General features: G+C 46.4%; 1 protein-coding gene across 1 annotated transcript in view; it reads left to right on the top strand.

Annotated features, from left to right (window-relative positions):
- Positions 1-15,645, top strand: part of GLP1R (glucagon like peptide 1 receptor) — a 206,785-nt gene that overhangs the window by 101,654 nt on the left and 89,486 nt on the right. Inside the window, exon 4 of the mRNA XM_069954373.1 lies at positions 1,773-1,880. Within this exon, the coding sequence (XP_069810474.1) occupies positions 1,773-1,880 (108 nt within the window). The remainder of the gene's footprint in view (positions 1-1,772; positions 1,881-15,645) is intronic.

A 15,645-nucleotide genomic window follows, 5' to 3' on the forward strand; every position in this document is an offset into this window, starting at 1 on the left:
TGTATGTGCTGACACTATATATACTGCTGGTTATTATATACAGATCCACAACAGCAGAATTACCACTTAATCAGTATAAAAACGTTATTGGCAGAGATGGAGGATAATCTGTTCTTGCAGATTGCGGGAACAGTTGTAATGATGCAGCATTTGTGATAGGAACTGAATGTGACTATTATCGCCATGTAGAGACCCCGGAGCAAATGGTCTAAGCGTACTGAGATGGTTCTGTACATCTGTGTTCACTTCTAAATATCCTAACATCATATGTAGAGAATAAACCCAAACAGCATAAAGATCAGCAAAGATCAGCAAAAGAGCAGCACTGCCAAATACTGAGAGTAGTATGACTGACACAGGAGTTGCTACTGTATAACTACTATGTGACTATAATACTGCCCCCTAGGTACAAGACTATGACTACTGTAATACTGCTCCTATATACAAGTATATAGGGAGCAGTATTATAGTATTTATATTCTTGTATATAGGAGCAGTATTATAGTAGTTATATTCCTGTATATAGGAGCAGTATTATAGTAGTTATATTCTTGTATATAGGGGCAGTATTATAGTAGTTATATTCTTGTATATAGGAGCAGTATTATAGTATGTATATTCTTGTATATAGGGGCAGTATTATAGTAGTTATATTTATGTATATAGGAGCAGTATTATAGTAGTAATGCGGTTCAGGGAAGAAAAAGCGCTGCACCTCACACCTATGGCTGATACTAGTGCCGCTAGGCTAAATAAAAAACACATCAGAATTTTGTGTATGAATTGATCAAGCCACACTGCCCCATGTACCTCGTGCCGGTATCTGATACACATTGGTCCCTACACTAAGTCCACACCGTGCCAGTCAGTGGCCACCAACCCCGCAGGCGTGCACAGTCAGGGAACGGGGGCCATGGGACGACCCTGCGACCCCCATGCCACAGGACCAGACCCAAAAACACCACACCAGAACCCGGCCAGCACCGCCGGCGGAGAAGGTCGCCCCCAAGCAGCACAAGTCTGGATAAGGAATTACACTCACCATAGCTGCAGCAAACAGAATGGGAAAAAACAGGAGGGATAAAACCATGTGCACTCAGGTGTCTCCTGCTAATTGCGGTCATGTGGGTCTCACCAGGAGGAGTGCAAAACACTGAGAAAAGAGAGAAACAAAATGCGGTTCAGGGAAGAAACAGAGTGCTGCACCTCACACCCATGGCTGATACTAGTGCCGCTAGGCTAAATAAAAAACACATCAGAATTTTGTGTATGAATTGATCAAGCCATACTGCCCCATGTACCTCGTGCCGGTATCTGATACACATACCATACCATATCCATACTTGTGTCGTTTGGGGGCAGCCTTCCCCGCCGGTGGTGCTGGCTGGGTTTTGGTGGGGCTTTTTGGGTCTGGTCCTGTGACATTGGGGTTGCAGGGCCGTTCCATGGCCTCCCTTCCCTGCACGTGCACGCTTTGCGGGGTTGGCGGTCGCTGACCGACACGGTGTGGAGTTAGCGTAGGGACCCGTGTGGACCAGAGGACCTGCGCGGTGCTACACGGGGCAATATGGCTTGATCAATTCATATACAGACACTCTGGTGTTGATTTTTAATATAGGCCTAGCGGCATTAGTATCAGCCATAGATGGGATGTGCAGCGGTTCCACTCTCTCCAGTTCATAACTACTATAATACTGCCCCCTATGGACAGTTATGTGAATTTCTCCTCCATTATTTGATGTCTGTCTTACCTGTTCTCCTCTTTCCTGTAGGAAAGTTCTGTAATCGGACATTTGATGATTACGCTTGTTGGCCGGATGGGGTTCCTGGGACGTATGTGAATGTTTCCTGCCCCTGGTATCTGCCCTGGGCACATAAAGGTAATATACTGGCACACGGCTGGCATTATTTACTCTGCAATTTCTATATAGCCAATGCGGATAGTGGAGGGATAGTTCCCCATGTGATAGATATTCGGATTATATCTCCTTATAATGCCCATAGACCTCAGGGTTTATACTTTGATGCAGTTCACATTGTCTGGTTAGTGCTCTGTGTGATCTCAGGTAGCAGAAGTGATGAGTGCAGCTCTGGATGTGACTGGAGTAAAGATGCTGCCGCAGATAAAACCTCCAATGAGAAATAGACTGAGGATGCTGGGACACTTCGGGTTGCAGCAGCTCCCTGTTCTTCTGTGATCTGCAGTGGTCAGTAAACAGTTAATACAGAGTCATATGAAACTGCCAACTGTGGTAATAAGCAGACGTGCTCTGTAATGTGAGAGGGAGCCCCCCACATACTGGATCCTGTACCCCCGGTGCAGCATGATGGATGTCTGGGTTCGTGTCCACATGCAGCTGAATGGATGATGAGAGTAAGGGTGCGTTTACACACACAGATTTATCTGACAGATTTTTTAAGCCAAAGCCAGGAACAGACTATAACCAAAGAACAGGTCATAAAGGAAAGACTTTTCAAATCCATTTCTGGCTTTGGCTTTAAAAATCTGTCAGATAAATCTCTCTGTGTAAACTTACCACTAGAGGGCAACATAAAGGTCTCAGTGTCTGCAGGTGCCCTGGGGTCAGGTCTTGTGGGTGTAGAAAATACCACACCCTGCTGTGTATATTCTACTGGCTATCAGGGGGATGGTGGTGGGGATGATGGTGGTGGGGATGAGGATGATGGTGGTGGTGATGAGGATAAGGATGATGGTGGTGGTGATGATGAGGATGATGGTGGTGGTGGTGGTGATGAGGATGATGGTGGTGGGGATGAGGATGATTGTGGTGATGAGGATAAGGATGATGGTGGTGATGATGAGGATGATGGTGGTGGTGGTGATGAGGATAAGGATGATGGTGGTGGTGGTGATGAGGATGATGGTGGTGGTGGTGATGAGGATGATGGTGGTGGTGGTGATGAGGATAAGGATGATGGTGGTGGTGGTGATGAGGATGATGGTGGTGGTGAATAGGATGATGGTGGTGGGGCTGAGGATGATGGTGGTGGTGGTGATGAGGCTAAGGATGATGGTGGTGGTGATGAGGATGATGGTGGTGGTGGTGATGAGGATAAGGATGATGGTGGTGGTGGTGATGAGGATGGTGGTGGTGGTGATGAGGATAAGGATGATGATGGTGGTGATGAGGATGATGGTGGTGGGGATGAGGATGATGGTGGTGGTGATGAGGATGATGGTGGTGGGGATGAGGATGATGGTGGTGGTGGTGATGAGGATAAGGATGATGTGGTGGTGATGATGATGAGGATGATGGTGGTGGTGATGAGGATGATGGTGGTGGGGATGAGGATGATGGTGGTGGTGGTGATGAGGATAAGGATGATGTGGTGGTGATGAGGATAAGGATGATGGTGGTGGTGATGAGGATAAGGATGATGGTGGTGGTGGTGATGAGGATTATGGTGGTGGGGATGAGGATGATGGTGGTGGTGATGAGGATGATGATGGTGGTGGTGATGAGGATGATGGCAGTATTAATGAGGATTATGATGGTGGTGATGATGTGATGTTGATGATGGTGGTGATGATGTAATGAGGATGAGGATGGTGGTGATGAGGATGATGATGGTGATCATGACGATGATGGGGGTGGTGATGAGGATGAGAATGATGATCATAATCATTGTGATAATAAGATTGGTGTGTTTACACAGAACGATTATTGTTCAAATTTTCGCAATAACGATCGCATTTGAGTGATAATCGGCTGGTGTAAACAAAGCGAACAATCAAGCGACCAGTGAGAAATAATTCATTTTGATCTTTCAACATCTTCTCAAATCGTTGTTGGTCGTTCGCTAAAAATTTGCAGTTCGCTTTGTGTAAACAGTCTTTCACCGATTCAACCTATGTGTGAGATGGGCTCAAGTGATCTTAAAACGATCGCAATAACGATTTTTCCAAGCGATATATCGTTCCGTCTAAATGCTGATCGCTATAAAAAACACATTGTTACTTCGACATCATTAATGGTACGATTGGGCGAATTATCGCTTCGTGTAAACGGACCATTACACAGGCCGATTATAGGCAAAGAGTGTTCCTAAAAAAGCTTATAGTCAGCCTTTGTAAGGGTCTATTTACACAGAAAGATTATCTGACATTATCTGCCAAGGATTTGAAGCCAAAGCCAGGAACAAACTATAAACAGAGATCAGGTCATAAAGGAAAGACTGATATTTCTCCTCTTTTTAAATCCATTCCTGGCTTTGGCTTCAAATTTTTGGCAGATAATCTGTTAGATAATCTTTCTGTGTAAATGGACCATAAAAGTGCCAGCGATCAGCGGAGTGGAGTGGGAAAACACCTGCTCTCCTGACATCCTCTGTGCTGCTCGGACCTCTCCTATAGATCAGCACCCTCCTCTCCTGACATCCTCTGTGCTGCTGTGACCTCCCCTATAGATCAGCACCCTCCTCTCCTGACATCCTCTGTGCTGCTGGGACCTCTCCTATAGGATCAGCACCCTCCTCTCCTGAGATCCTCTGTGCTGCTGTGACCTAACCTATAAGATCAGCACCCTCCTCTTCTGACACCCTCTGTGCTGCTGGGACCTCTCCTATAGGAGTAGCACCCTCCTCTCCAGACATCCTCTGTGCTGCTGTGACCTCCCCTATAAGATCAGCCCCCTCCTCTCCTGACAACCTCTGTGCAGCTGTGACCTTGGGGGGGGGGGGGGGGGGCAACAGCAAAAAAACAGGTGGCAATATGTTTATTGGGCGCAACAGCAGGTGAACAAGTGGCAATATGTTTATTGGGGGCAGCGGAGGTGGGGTGGACAATGCTTACTGGGGGTAGCAGCAAGGGACCAAACATTATGTTTATTGGGGCCAGCAGGGAGGGGAGGCAGGCAGTGTTTATTGGGGACAGTGTGGAGGGGGTGGGGGGGCAGTACCGGATTATAATGTGGGCGGTTTGGGGAGATTAACCGGGGGGGGGGGCAGGTTGGGTGGACAGCCCGGGGCCCAGGGTACATTTAATCTGCCACTGTTTGTAGGTAAGAGTAGAGTGGAGTAGAGGAGCGTCTTGAGGGCCCTGTCTAAGGTAGTTGTGTACTCTAGCGGGATAGCGTGAAGGAGAAGAAGATGATACTGATGATACTCACGTATAGATATCTGTAATCTGAACACCTTATGCCCTATAGTGTCGGGGTACCTGTCCTGCTAGGGTAGTACAAGGTCCCAGGTCCCTGCGCTGGGTTGAGCAGACTTTTCAGGGTTTTCCAGAATAGCTATGCGTTACAGTAGGATACCTAGACTTGACTGCAGCTTTGTCCTACTGGGGTCAGTACCTAACTCTGGTATGCTGCTCTGTGTAGTGTAGATGGTATCCCTGACATGGACAAGGTTCTCCCCAGAGAACTTCCTTTCTCCTGAGGGGTCTAGCACTGCATGCTAGCTGTAGTTAGTTGCAAAAGAAATCGTTTCTTGGTCCCTAACAAGGGTCCTGGCCTGAGCCAGGCCCTCGCTTCACTGCAGCAGGAACTGCTCTCTGTGTTTCTTGCAACTAGAAAAGGACCTCCCACCAGGAACTAGCTCCTTTTTATAGGGTTACCTTAGTTAGTGTGGGATTGGTGGGGCTGTATGTGTGTGCAAAAGAGAGAGGAGAAGTGATAGGATAGAAAGAAGAGGGAAACAGACCTGCACCTGTGACAGGAGGAAACCAACCATATTTAAAAAAACTAGTTAACCCAATGCTTCCTTCAGCTGTGCTCAATATAATATACACAAAGAATACAACAGCGACACCTAGTGGGGGGAAACAAACAATACACGTCTCCTTCATCCCACTGTGAGAACCTGAGTGAGTTACTTTGCCCAGGTGCATAGGAAACTTAGTGGCACACTTGTGCTGGGACACTACACATATATGGTCAACAAAAAGTTCTGGAAGGGAATTTCTCTAGTCAACAGGGAGAAGAGAAGTAACAAGAACCCTGCTGCATCCAGGACCTGAAATGCTTCTGGCCAGGCCTAGTCAAGTTAGGGGAACCCTAGAAGCTAGCAAAGAGCAAAAATGATGTACTTAACAAAGAACTGAGCTGTAACTGCTGCAAAACTATAACCCTGGGCATGTTGGGAAATGTAGTTTTACAACAGCTAGTGAGCCACAGGTTGGAGAATCCTGTGCCAATAATACACAAATGCTGCAGGGGGCAGCTCTAAGACAGGAGGCCCTGTAGATTGAATTGAGGGTGCAGAATTGTGAATGCAGCTCTTGATGTGAGTAGAGGACAAGACAAGATTTATAACAATAATTAAAATATAGGCACATCACTACCGGAAGTGCTTGGCTAACATTTGGGGGGGTCCCAAGGCGCTCGTAGCCTTGGATGAATGCGCCATGTGACGCTCCTGTATAGGGCTTGATATTTACTGGGTGGTGACAGTGACAATTGTGAGTAGTGTTTATCCATCATCCTGACTCCAAACACAGATACATAAGGGATCGGAGGGGATTGGGGTAATTTACAGCCTGAATCCTACAGGACGAGCAACGCCGAAATATCAACCAAGATGAATGGCCGCAGCGCAAGCGCCAGCACAGGCTCACATCTAAGAAATGGTTTATCGCCTCCGAGAGAGTTCTGCTCAAGGGCGAGACACAGCGAAAGGTCACAGCATCAGTATCACACAGGAGAGGCTTAGATATACTGGCCGAGTAAGCAGTATCACACATGAAAGAGATACACTGGCTCAACAGGGAGTATCACACATGAGAGGCTTAGATACAGCAGCCCCACACAGTATCACTCTATAAACTTATATACAGCAGCTCCTCAGACAGTGTCACTCATGTTAGTATTAGATACAGTGGCTCAGCAGACTGTATCACAAAATATAGACTTAGATACAGCAACTCTACAGACAGTATCTCACACAATTTGCTTAAATATGACATCTTAGCAGACAGAAAAAAAATAATGATTGGCTTAGATACAGTAGCTCAACAGACATAAGACTTCTAGAGCATCTCAGAAGACAGTATCACGTATGAAAGGATTGGATACAGCAGCTCAGCAGACAGTACCACACATTATAGGATAACATACAGTGGTCCAGCAGATAGTACCATACATAACAGGCTTAGGCAGCATCTCAGCAGACAGTATCACACATTAAAGGATTAGATACAGCAGTAACCAGACAATATCATGCATAATAGGCTTAAATAAGTGCTTAGCAGAAAGTATCACACATCATAGAAATAGATACAACAGCTCAGCTGTATTACACAGCATAGGCTTAGATGTAGCAGCTCATTAGACAGTATCACACATAATAGGCTTAGATACATTATATTTCATTCCAGTCAGGCTGGGCTGTTTGCGGTAGGCGGCTGCACATTAGCATGCGGCGGAGGTAGCTCTCGCCTCGTCCTTGCACTGTTGTCGCTCAGCTCGGCTATGGACATTAGTGACGCACGTGGGAACGCAGCGTCCTGTACACGCCATGTGCTCGGCAATGTTTATCTGTAGGATTCCAGCTCGTCTTTGATAGAACGCACAAGGTTACAATGTAAGGAATGCCGCACAGCGCACACACCGCCGGGGCTCATCACTACACTGCAGCTATAGATCCAGTGTATCAATGGGACAGATCAGAAGTCATGGGAAATTGATGGGGGTGGGGGTGGGCATTCTCATGTGACCCCATAATTCTTCATCATTTTAAAGAAAAATATGTTTTTTTTTTTTCATTCTGAATTGTGGCATCTGATCAATTCCACCAGGAGAGGATACTGTATACAGACACTGATCCAGCAGAGATATACGAGAGCTGACATCCTGAGAGCTAACAGAAAGCCAGCAGAATTGTGACTCCTGCTATATATGCTATTATATGTTTGTATCACAAGATGATCAGGTTCCTAGGTGGCCCTTGACCCAATTATAGGGCCCTAAATGTAGCAGTGAAGGAGCAGACTCAGAGCAGTAACTGGATGTAAATCACCCTAAGGCTGTGTTTACACTACGTAAGACAGCGGGCGTTCTGTGACCCCGGCCGTGTCACAGAACGGTTGGTGTCAGTGAACTTCATTTCGCCATAGCACACAGTAGAGAGTGCGTGCAGAGCCGCACTTGCCATTGTGTGAACTGTCAGGTTCTCTGCGGCTTCTATTCAATGAATAGTGGCCGCACAAAACTGACATGTCAGTTTTCCATGCAGCCATTGGAATCCCGGCTGGAGTATATACTATGGGGGACATTTGTTAAGTCCGGCGTTTTCTGCACCGAACTTAAAAATGTCCCTGCAGCTCTGCTGGTACGGAGATTTATGTAGAGGAGGATTGCCTCTACATAAATCCCGCGCGCGCCGGTGCGCACGGCAGGAAACCTACGCCAGCTGAGGGCTGGAATAGGTTTCCTGCGTATTTTTTAGCTAAACTAATACTGAATAGTCCGCGCCCCCCATTCCACCCCCTCCCCACCCTCCTGGCGTACCCGGCGGAAAGTGCAGATTTGTTAATATTTTATTCGGAAAACGGCCATTTACGAATAAAATTTTTCGCAAATTGGCACTTTCCACTGAAAAACTGATTTCGCCGCTTGATACATGTCCCCCTATGTGTACACACTCCGGACGGGATTCCCTCTGACTGCAGTGCAACGTCTCTGGCTTGGCTCTTGTCTATGAGCTCAATCCCCCCCTCCCCCCCCAGGGATGTCACCACCTCTGACCAGCCCCTCCTGTCTACATAACTCTATAACAGGAGGATGAGATCACAGCATTAGCATCTGTGCAGACACTGAACAAGCATGAATAGAGGAAAGCAGTATAATAGTTAAAGGGGTAGTGCGGCGCTAAAAAATTATTCACAGAATAACACACATTACAAAGTTATACAACTTTGTAATGTATGTTATGTCTGTGAATCGCCCCATTCCCCGTGTCCCCCCACCCCCACCCGTGTACCCGGAAGTGTGTGGTGCATTATACATTACCTGATCCGTGTCGAGGGCCGTCCGCCATTTTGTGCTGCGGCCGCCCCCCCTCCGCCGCATCACAACTGTGCTCAGCCACGATTGGCTGAGCACAGTTATGCTCAGCCAATCGCGGCTGAGCAGCTGATGACGCGGCCGCACACACACTTCCGGGTACACGGGCGGGGGTGGTGGGACACGGGGAAGGGGGCCATTCACAGACATAACATACATTACAAAGTTGTATAACTTTGTAATGTGTGTTATTCTGTGAATAATTTTTTAGCGCCGCACTACCCCTTTAATTCAGCTTTGGCCCAAAGGTCTAAATCTTTGAAGCTCTATTCTGTGCTTCAGACTGTAACCATAATGCTTGTGTGCCTCTATGTGAAGAGAAATAAATATCAGTTGCTTGTTCAGCCGCCTTACATGTCCTCCACAACCTGACAGAACATTGTGGCTTTTATCGCCTGCGCTGACGGCCGTTTCTGTGTGATTTACGGCAGATGAAGCTTTATGAGTGGCAGCAGATGAAACAAGACTCTGGGACGGACTTTTATAATTAGGCTGAATCTATAAATCCCGCGGCGCAGCTCCACGTATTTTGTCCGTTTTTTTGTATTGTAATTGTCTGCAGTCGGTTAATGGGCTGTTTACGAGGAGACACCATTGTATAACGTCCATACTGGTTTCTTATATGAGAATTTTTGCTGAAATGTCGCGGTCGTTAAATCTCTGGGACCAATAAAATTAAATCACGAAGCATCGAGTCATGTGACTGCCCCAAGAGAGGCTCCAACTTTCTTAAAGGCCACCTGTCTCCCTAATACGCTGCACTAGGAGACTCACTTTTACCAATGACACTACCCTAAAGTACATAAATAGGGGCGGGAAACAGTGCCCCCTGTAGTCCCTTCCTGTATGGGGCGGTCCGCTGAGTGCAGAGGAATCACAGCACACGCCAGGTAGCCTTGGTTCCTTCGGACTGGACTCATCTCTTTTGTATAACTAGGTTGAGATATCCCAGCATGCCCTGCTTGTTCAGTGGCTTATAACTTTTTTTTTTAAGATTCTTTGCAACTTCCTTTTTCCCCAAAAAAGTAACTTTTCTGGTGTATTGCACATGACTCTGTGGCTATGGAGACCTAACCTTATGGTGGTCCTGGTCACTCTGTGGCCATCATTCATGGCATATTGGCTAGCTGTGTAATACATCAATCTGATTCAGTCTATCAGATGGGTTATCCCAACATTGCAACGTATCACTTATCTCTTTACACAACAGGGAATAAGTACCTGGTTAGTGGAGTCCACTGCTGGGACCTTAAAGGGGTACTCCAGCGAAAATCTTTTTGTTTCAAATCAACTGGTTTTAGAAAGTTATATAGATTTGTAATTTACTTCTATTTAAAAAAAATCTCAAGTCTTCCCATACTTATCAGCTGCTGGATGTCCTGCAGGAAGTGGTGTATTGTTTCCAGTCTGACACAGTGCTCTCTGCTGCCTCCTCTGTCTATGTCAGGTACTGTCCAGAGCAGGAGAGGTTTTCTATGGGGATTTGCTACTTCTCTGGACAGTTCCTGACATGGACAGAGGTGGCAGCAGAGAGCTCTGTGTCAGACTAGAAAGAATACACCACTTCCTGCAGGACATACAGCAGCTGATAAGTATGGAAAGACTTGAGATTTTTAAATAGAAGTTAATTAAACATCAATAGTTCATTTAAAAGAAAAATATTTTAGCTGGATAACCCCTTTAAATTAATCCTGAGAATGATCTGTTGTCCTCCTCTGTCACTGTAGCACTCTCACTCCATTTACTTGCCATAGGAGACCCCCAAATGCATTGAGTGGCAATATACATGTTTCATTGACAGGGGGAACAGTGTGATCTTGTGATCAGTGGGGATCCCAATGAGTGGGGCCAGACACCTCAATACAGGATTGATGGGGGCCCCTGTACTGTGACAGAGGGCAGCCATGGCTGCGGGATCGGGGGCTCCTACCCATACCATGCTTCCCTATTACAATACTTGCTAATTTTCCAGACTTTGGGGCTTCTCACCTCACTGGTCCTCGCCCGCAGTGCCGGCTTTATCTCACATTACCGGCAATTAACATTTCTTATATTTTTCTTGCAGCTGCCGCTTTACCTTGTGGGAAACTTGTTCCCTTGTAATGAGATGTAAATGAGCGCTGGTAATACACTGCGTCCGTCATATCTCAGCAATGACTTTTGCTGGTTATAGTAAGTTTATAAAAGCTGAATAAATATAGTGGTAGCACAGCATCTGGAGTCACTACAATCTCTGTACACCCGATAGCTGTTATATATAGTCACTTATAATGACACTGTAGTTATCACTTATGGGGGGGCTGTCACAATAATTTAGGGGGTGCTGTCACAATGTTTCTGACCAAATTTCCTATAAACAACAGGTTCTGAGAAAAAAAACACACTGGTGCACAGATTTGATATATTTATATCAATAGATAGGACCAGAACATGACTGTTTGCCAGTAGTACACACACAGGTACTTCCTTTCCCTTGCTTCTCTGGCTAATCACATGAACTCACCTACTCCTCTGTTATACTATGATGTAGTTCTGGAGAAAGTGTGCCTGACTGAACAGGATACATTATACTGTGCTGATGATTTACACACAAGACCAGTATAGATGGCGAGAGTGGAGAGAGAAGGGGTTACTGATGCACTGGATATGCAAGGTTCTATGGGAACTCAAAGGACAAAGAGCAGCAGCACATCACGGAAGGGTTACACTAAGCTGCTGAGCTACTGCACAACGGACGGCCTCCCCCGAGCTTTATAGGTAGTGAGAGATATAAAGGAAGCCTTGATTTACCTTGATTTAGCTCAGTTTGTAGGTACACAGCCCAGACTACTCTCCTTCACATACCACATGCTAAGCCCTGCCCCCAATGTGTTCTGTCCTGAATAGGCCGTTTCTACAGACAGATTTCCCTGACAACAGGCAATCGGCAGCAGATAACAAAAAAGTGAGACACCTACTGGCCGAGGCTTAGCTGTTTTTCTGGGGCAAGGAGTGATTTTTGGTTAATAAAGTGGTTGGTTAATAAAGTTACAGATATGGCAAGAGTCACGTAGTGAGAAGTTGTTAAAACGACAGCAACTGTTTGCATTTTCCTCCTTCCCCTAGATGGGACGCTCTCTTTTTTGCGGCAGAATACAGTCCTGGTCTGTCATCTCTTACTGTTGCCTCCTGGCATTGTGACTGTGAAGAGGCGGCTGTACTGTAATTGTCGCCTCCATTATAAAAGCGGTGGGCCGCTCATCAATATGGCTGTCTGATTATACACGTCCCATGAACCATTGTCATTGTGTCCCCTGGGGGGGTGGAGGACGACTTCTTTATTAGACCCTGTCAGTAGCATTAAATTGTATAGAGAAATATTCATCTTCAGACAGGCGGTGTGAAATGCGTCAATCAGCGTAAACAGGTGCTGACTACATGCAAATCCCAACCTCTGAGACATGTATGTGGATGTGTGCTGGATGGATGTGTGCTTACCATCCGGAGGTGACAGAATATAGCGCTGCTGAGCTCTATAAGCAGTAAGGGTTCTCTAAGCGTGGGTGGGGCTCTTCCTCCCCGGGGGTGGATTATGTAAATAAGGCTTAATCATTGTATTAAAAAATGTGTACAACTTTCTTTTTTGTTACCTTGTAACAAGCAGCAGGGGACTCCCCTCCATGATGTCCATACTGCCAGGGTAGGATTATTATGGACGGCCGCCTTCTGTGTGACTTCTCCAGAGCTGTCCCGTGTTGTTACGACTTGGTGTCCCCGGAGTCGTGTGTTTTGACTCAGGAGGCTCGGGGGTCTCGTAGTTGTCAAACAATGATGTATGGGGACGGCATATGATATAGATATGTTGTGTGATATAACAGGACTGGGCAGGCAGCGGCTGTCCGCACTCTCACCTCCTTACGGAATCTAATGATAAGTGACGGTGACATCCACGGTGATGCCGCTGAGGATAAATTCACAGAGCGGATTGCTGCGGAGCATCACCTTGTGTGAATAATGGCCCCAGCCAAAAAGCTATAGAAACGGAGGAGAATCGGTAGAAATATGAGGATATTTGACCCCTGTAACTGTGTGTTATATGGCCCCTGTGATTGAACTGTACTTAATATGGCCCCTGTGATTGTGCTTAATGTGGTCCCTGTGATAGTATGTTATGTGGCCCCTGTGATTGTACGTTATGTGGCCCCTGTGATTGTACTTACTATGACCCCGATATAGTATGTTATTTGGCCCCTGCGATTGTAGTTAATATGGCTCCTGTGATAGCATGTTATGTGGCCCATGTGATGGTGCTCAATGTGGCCCCCGTGACAGTATATTTTGTGGCCCCTGTGATAGCATGTTATGTGGCCCCTGTGATTGTGCTCAATGTGGCCCCTGTGACTGTATGTTATATGGCCCCTGTGATTGTGCTCAATGTGGCCCCTGTGACTGTATGTTATATGGCCCCTGTGATTGTGCTCAATGTGGCCCCTGTGACTGTATGTTATGTGGCCCATGTGATAATACATTATGTTGCCCCTTTGACTGTACATTGTGTGGCCCCTGTGACTGTACATTATGTGGCCCTTGTGACTGTACATTATGTGGCCCCTGTGATAGTACAATATGTGGCCCCTATGTTAGTACATTATATGGCCCCTGTGATAGTACATTATGCGGCCCCTATGATAGTACATTATATGGCCCCTGTGACAGCACCTTATGCGGCCCCTGTGATAGTACGTTGTGTGGCCTCTGTGATAGTATGTTCTGTGGCCCCTGTGATAGTACATTATGTGGCCCCTGTTATAGTACGTTATGTGGCCCCTGTATGACAGTATTACTGTATGTGGGTACTGTCTGTTACGATAATGATAAATAATGCAGGGCGAGTAGATAAAGTCAGATGTAAATCCTCTGATCAAGGTTCATGGTGCCGGGTAACAGTCTCAGCTCAGCTACATCTGTATAGAAGATGAATTGGGATGTTCTTGCAGCATTGGAATCTCCATCACTATTTTGCAGCGACAGCAATAATTGTCTTTGTGTTGCGCTTACGATTGCTGGTTGTCACCAGGCAGCAGCTCTGACGGAGAGGAGGAGGCTTCCCTGCCATGTGGCGAGCGCTCCTCACAATCCCTGCCACAGAGGTCACAGAGAACTCCCTCAGTCCTTGCAGCCTCCCTGTGCACCTAATGGACGGATCTCAGCTCTGATCTTACAAGTCACTGTCTATAACCACAAATGTCACCAAACAAAATGTTGTGTCTTACGGGTCACAAAAGATCATTAAGTGTCACAGAATTGTATATAATAACTTCCTCCACGTCCATGACAGGTGATAACTGAGAAGAATAGTAATGTACATAGTGGGACGCCAGAAAATGAACCAATGGGTCAAGCAGCTAGGGGGCGCTGCATGCAGGTGCATCTTCTAGATGAGGAACAACAAAGAGGGGGTGCAGGGTATCGAAATTCAATGTGAGTCACAGTTCACACAGATAAACTAATTTTTTAAAACTTTTCTTATGGATGTTGGGGTGTTCTTAAATAAAGCAGCATGGAATAAGCTGTTATGTTACCTTACAACCTGTATATGGCATTTTTCACCAGTTTTCCCCTCTGCAGGCTCCATCTCTAATCTTCAGGTGTCTCTGGGTTAGAGTGTGTAGCCTAGCTGCTCTGATGTCTCCATACACTGCACACACAGAAGAGGAGATGATCCTTCCCTTTACCTTTATAGTACAACCTCAGAAGCAGCAGTAGCATGGGGGACATTATAGAGCAATACTGAGCAGTGTAAGCTGGACAAGATATAACAGTTAGACAAACAAAACACAGCGATTACTGAGCTCAGGGAAAACATCTAATGAAGTACCCACTCAAGAGTCTCCATTGATACTTGCCCCCTATAAATTTAAATATGCAAAAAAAAGCGGTCCGTGGAGCATCAGTTGCAAGTCTCAACACGGGAATAGCCAGGTATCCCTCTAGGGAAAGAAAACCTGTCGCCAAGGGGGTGCCTTCCAGTGGGGAGATCACCAAGCCATCCTGATAGATAGCCCCTTAAGTCCCACTCAGTTGTGAGTATTGGGACATAAACAGGGTAATACCCGGGTGGCCCCTTTTGTGTCAAAGTCTAACTCTGTTGCGAGTATTGCAACATGACAAGGGATTACCAGGCCAGGCATCCATCCACAGACAGCTGTTCTGGGGTATTTGCCCCTCATTATTGTGGACCAGGATTCTGGCTAGCGGGGGCAATGAAAGATAGACCAACAAAACACAACAATCACTGAACTCTGGGAGATCAGTGAAAAAAAATCCAATCCTGCTCCACACTGATGAGGGGCAAATAGCCCGAAACAGCTGTCTGTGGATAGTTAGACTGTGACGCAAAAGGGGCCACCCTGGTATTTCCCTATTTATGTTCCAATACTCACAACCAAGTGGGACTTAAAAGGCTACGTATCAGGGTGGTTTGTTGATCTCGCCACTGGGAGGCACCCCTTGGCAGAAGGCTTTGCTTCCCTGGAGGAATATCTGGCTATTCCTGTGTTGTGAGACTTGCAACTGAGGCTCCACTGACCCCTTTTTTTGCAGATATAACAGTTAGGGCGCGATCACTATAGTAAACGTGTCA

The sequence above is a fragment of the Dendropsophus ebraccatus genome, chromosome 15, assembly GCF_027789765.1.
Source record: "Dendropsophus ebraccatus isolate aDenEbr1 chromosome 15, aDenEbr1.pat, whole genome shotgun sequence".
Classification (NCBI taxonomy): Eukaryota; Metazoa; Chordata; class Amphibia; order Anura; family Hylidae; genus Dendropsophus; species Dendropsophus ebraccatus.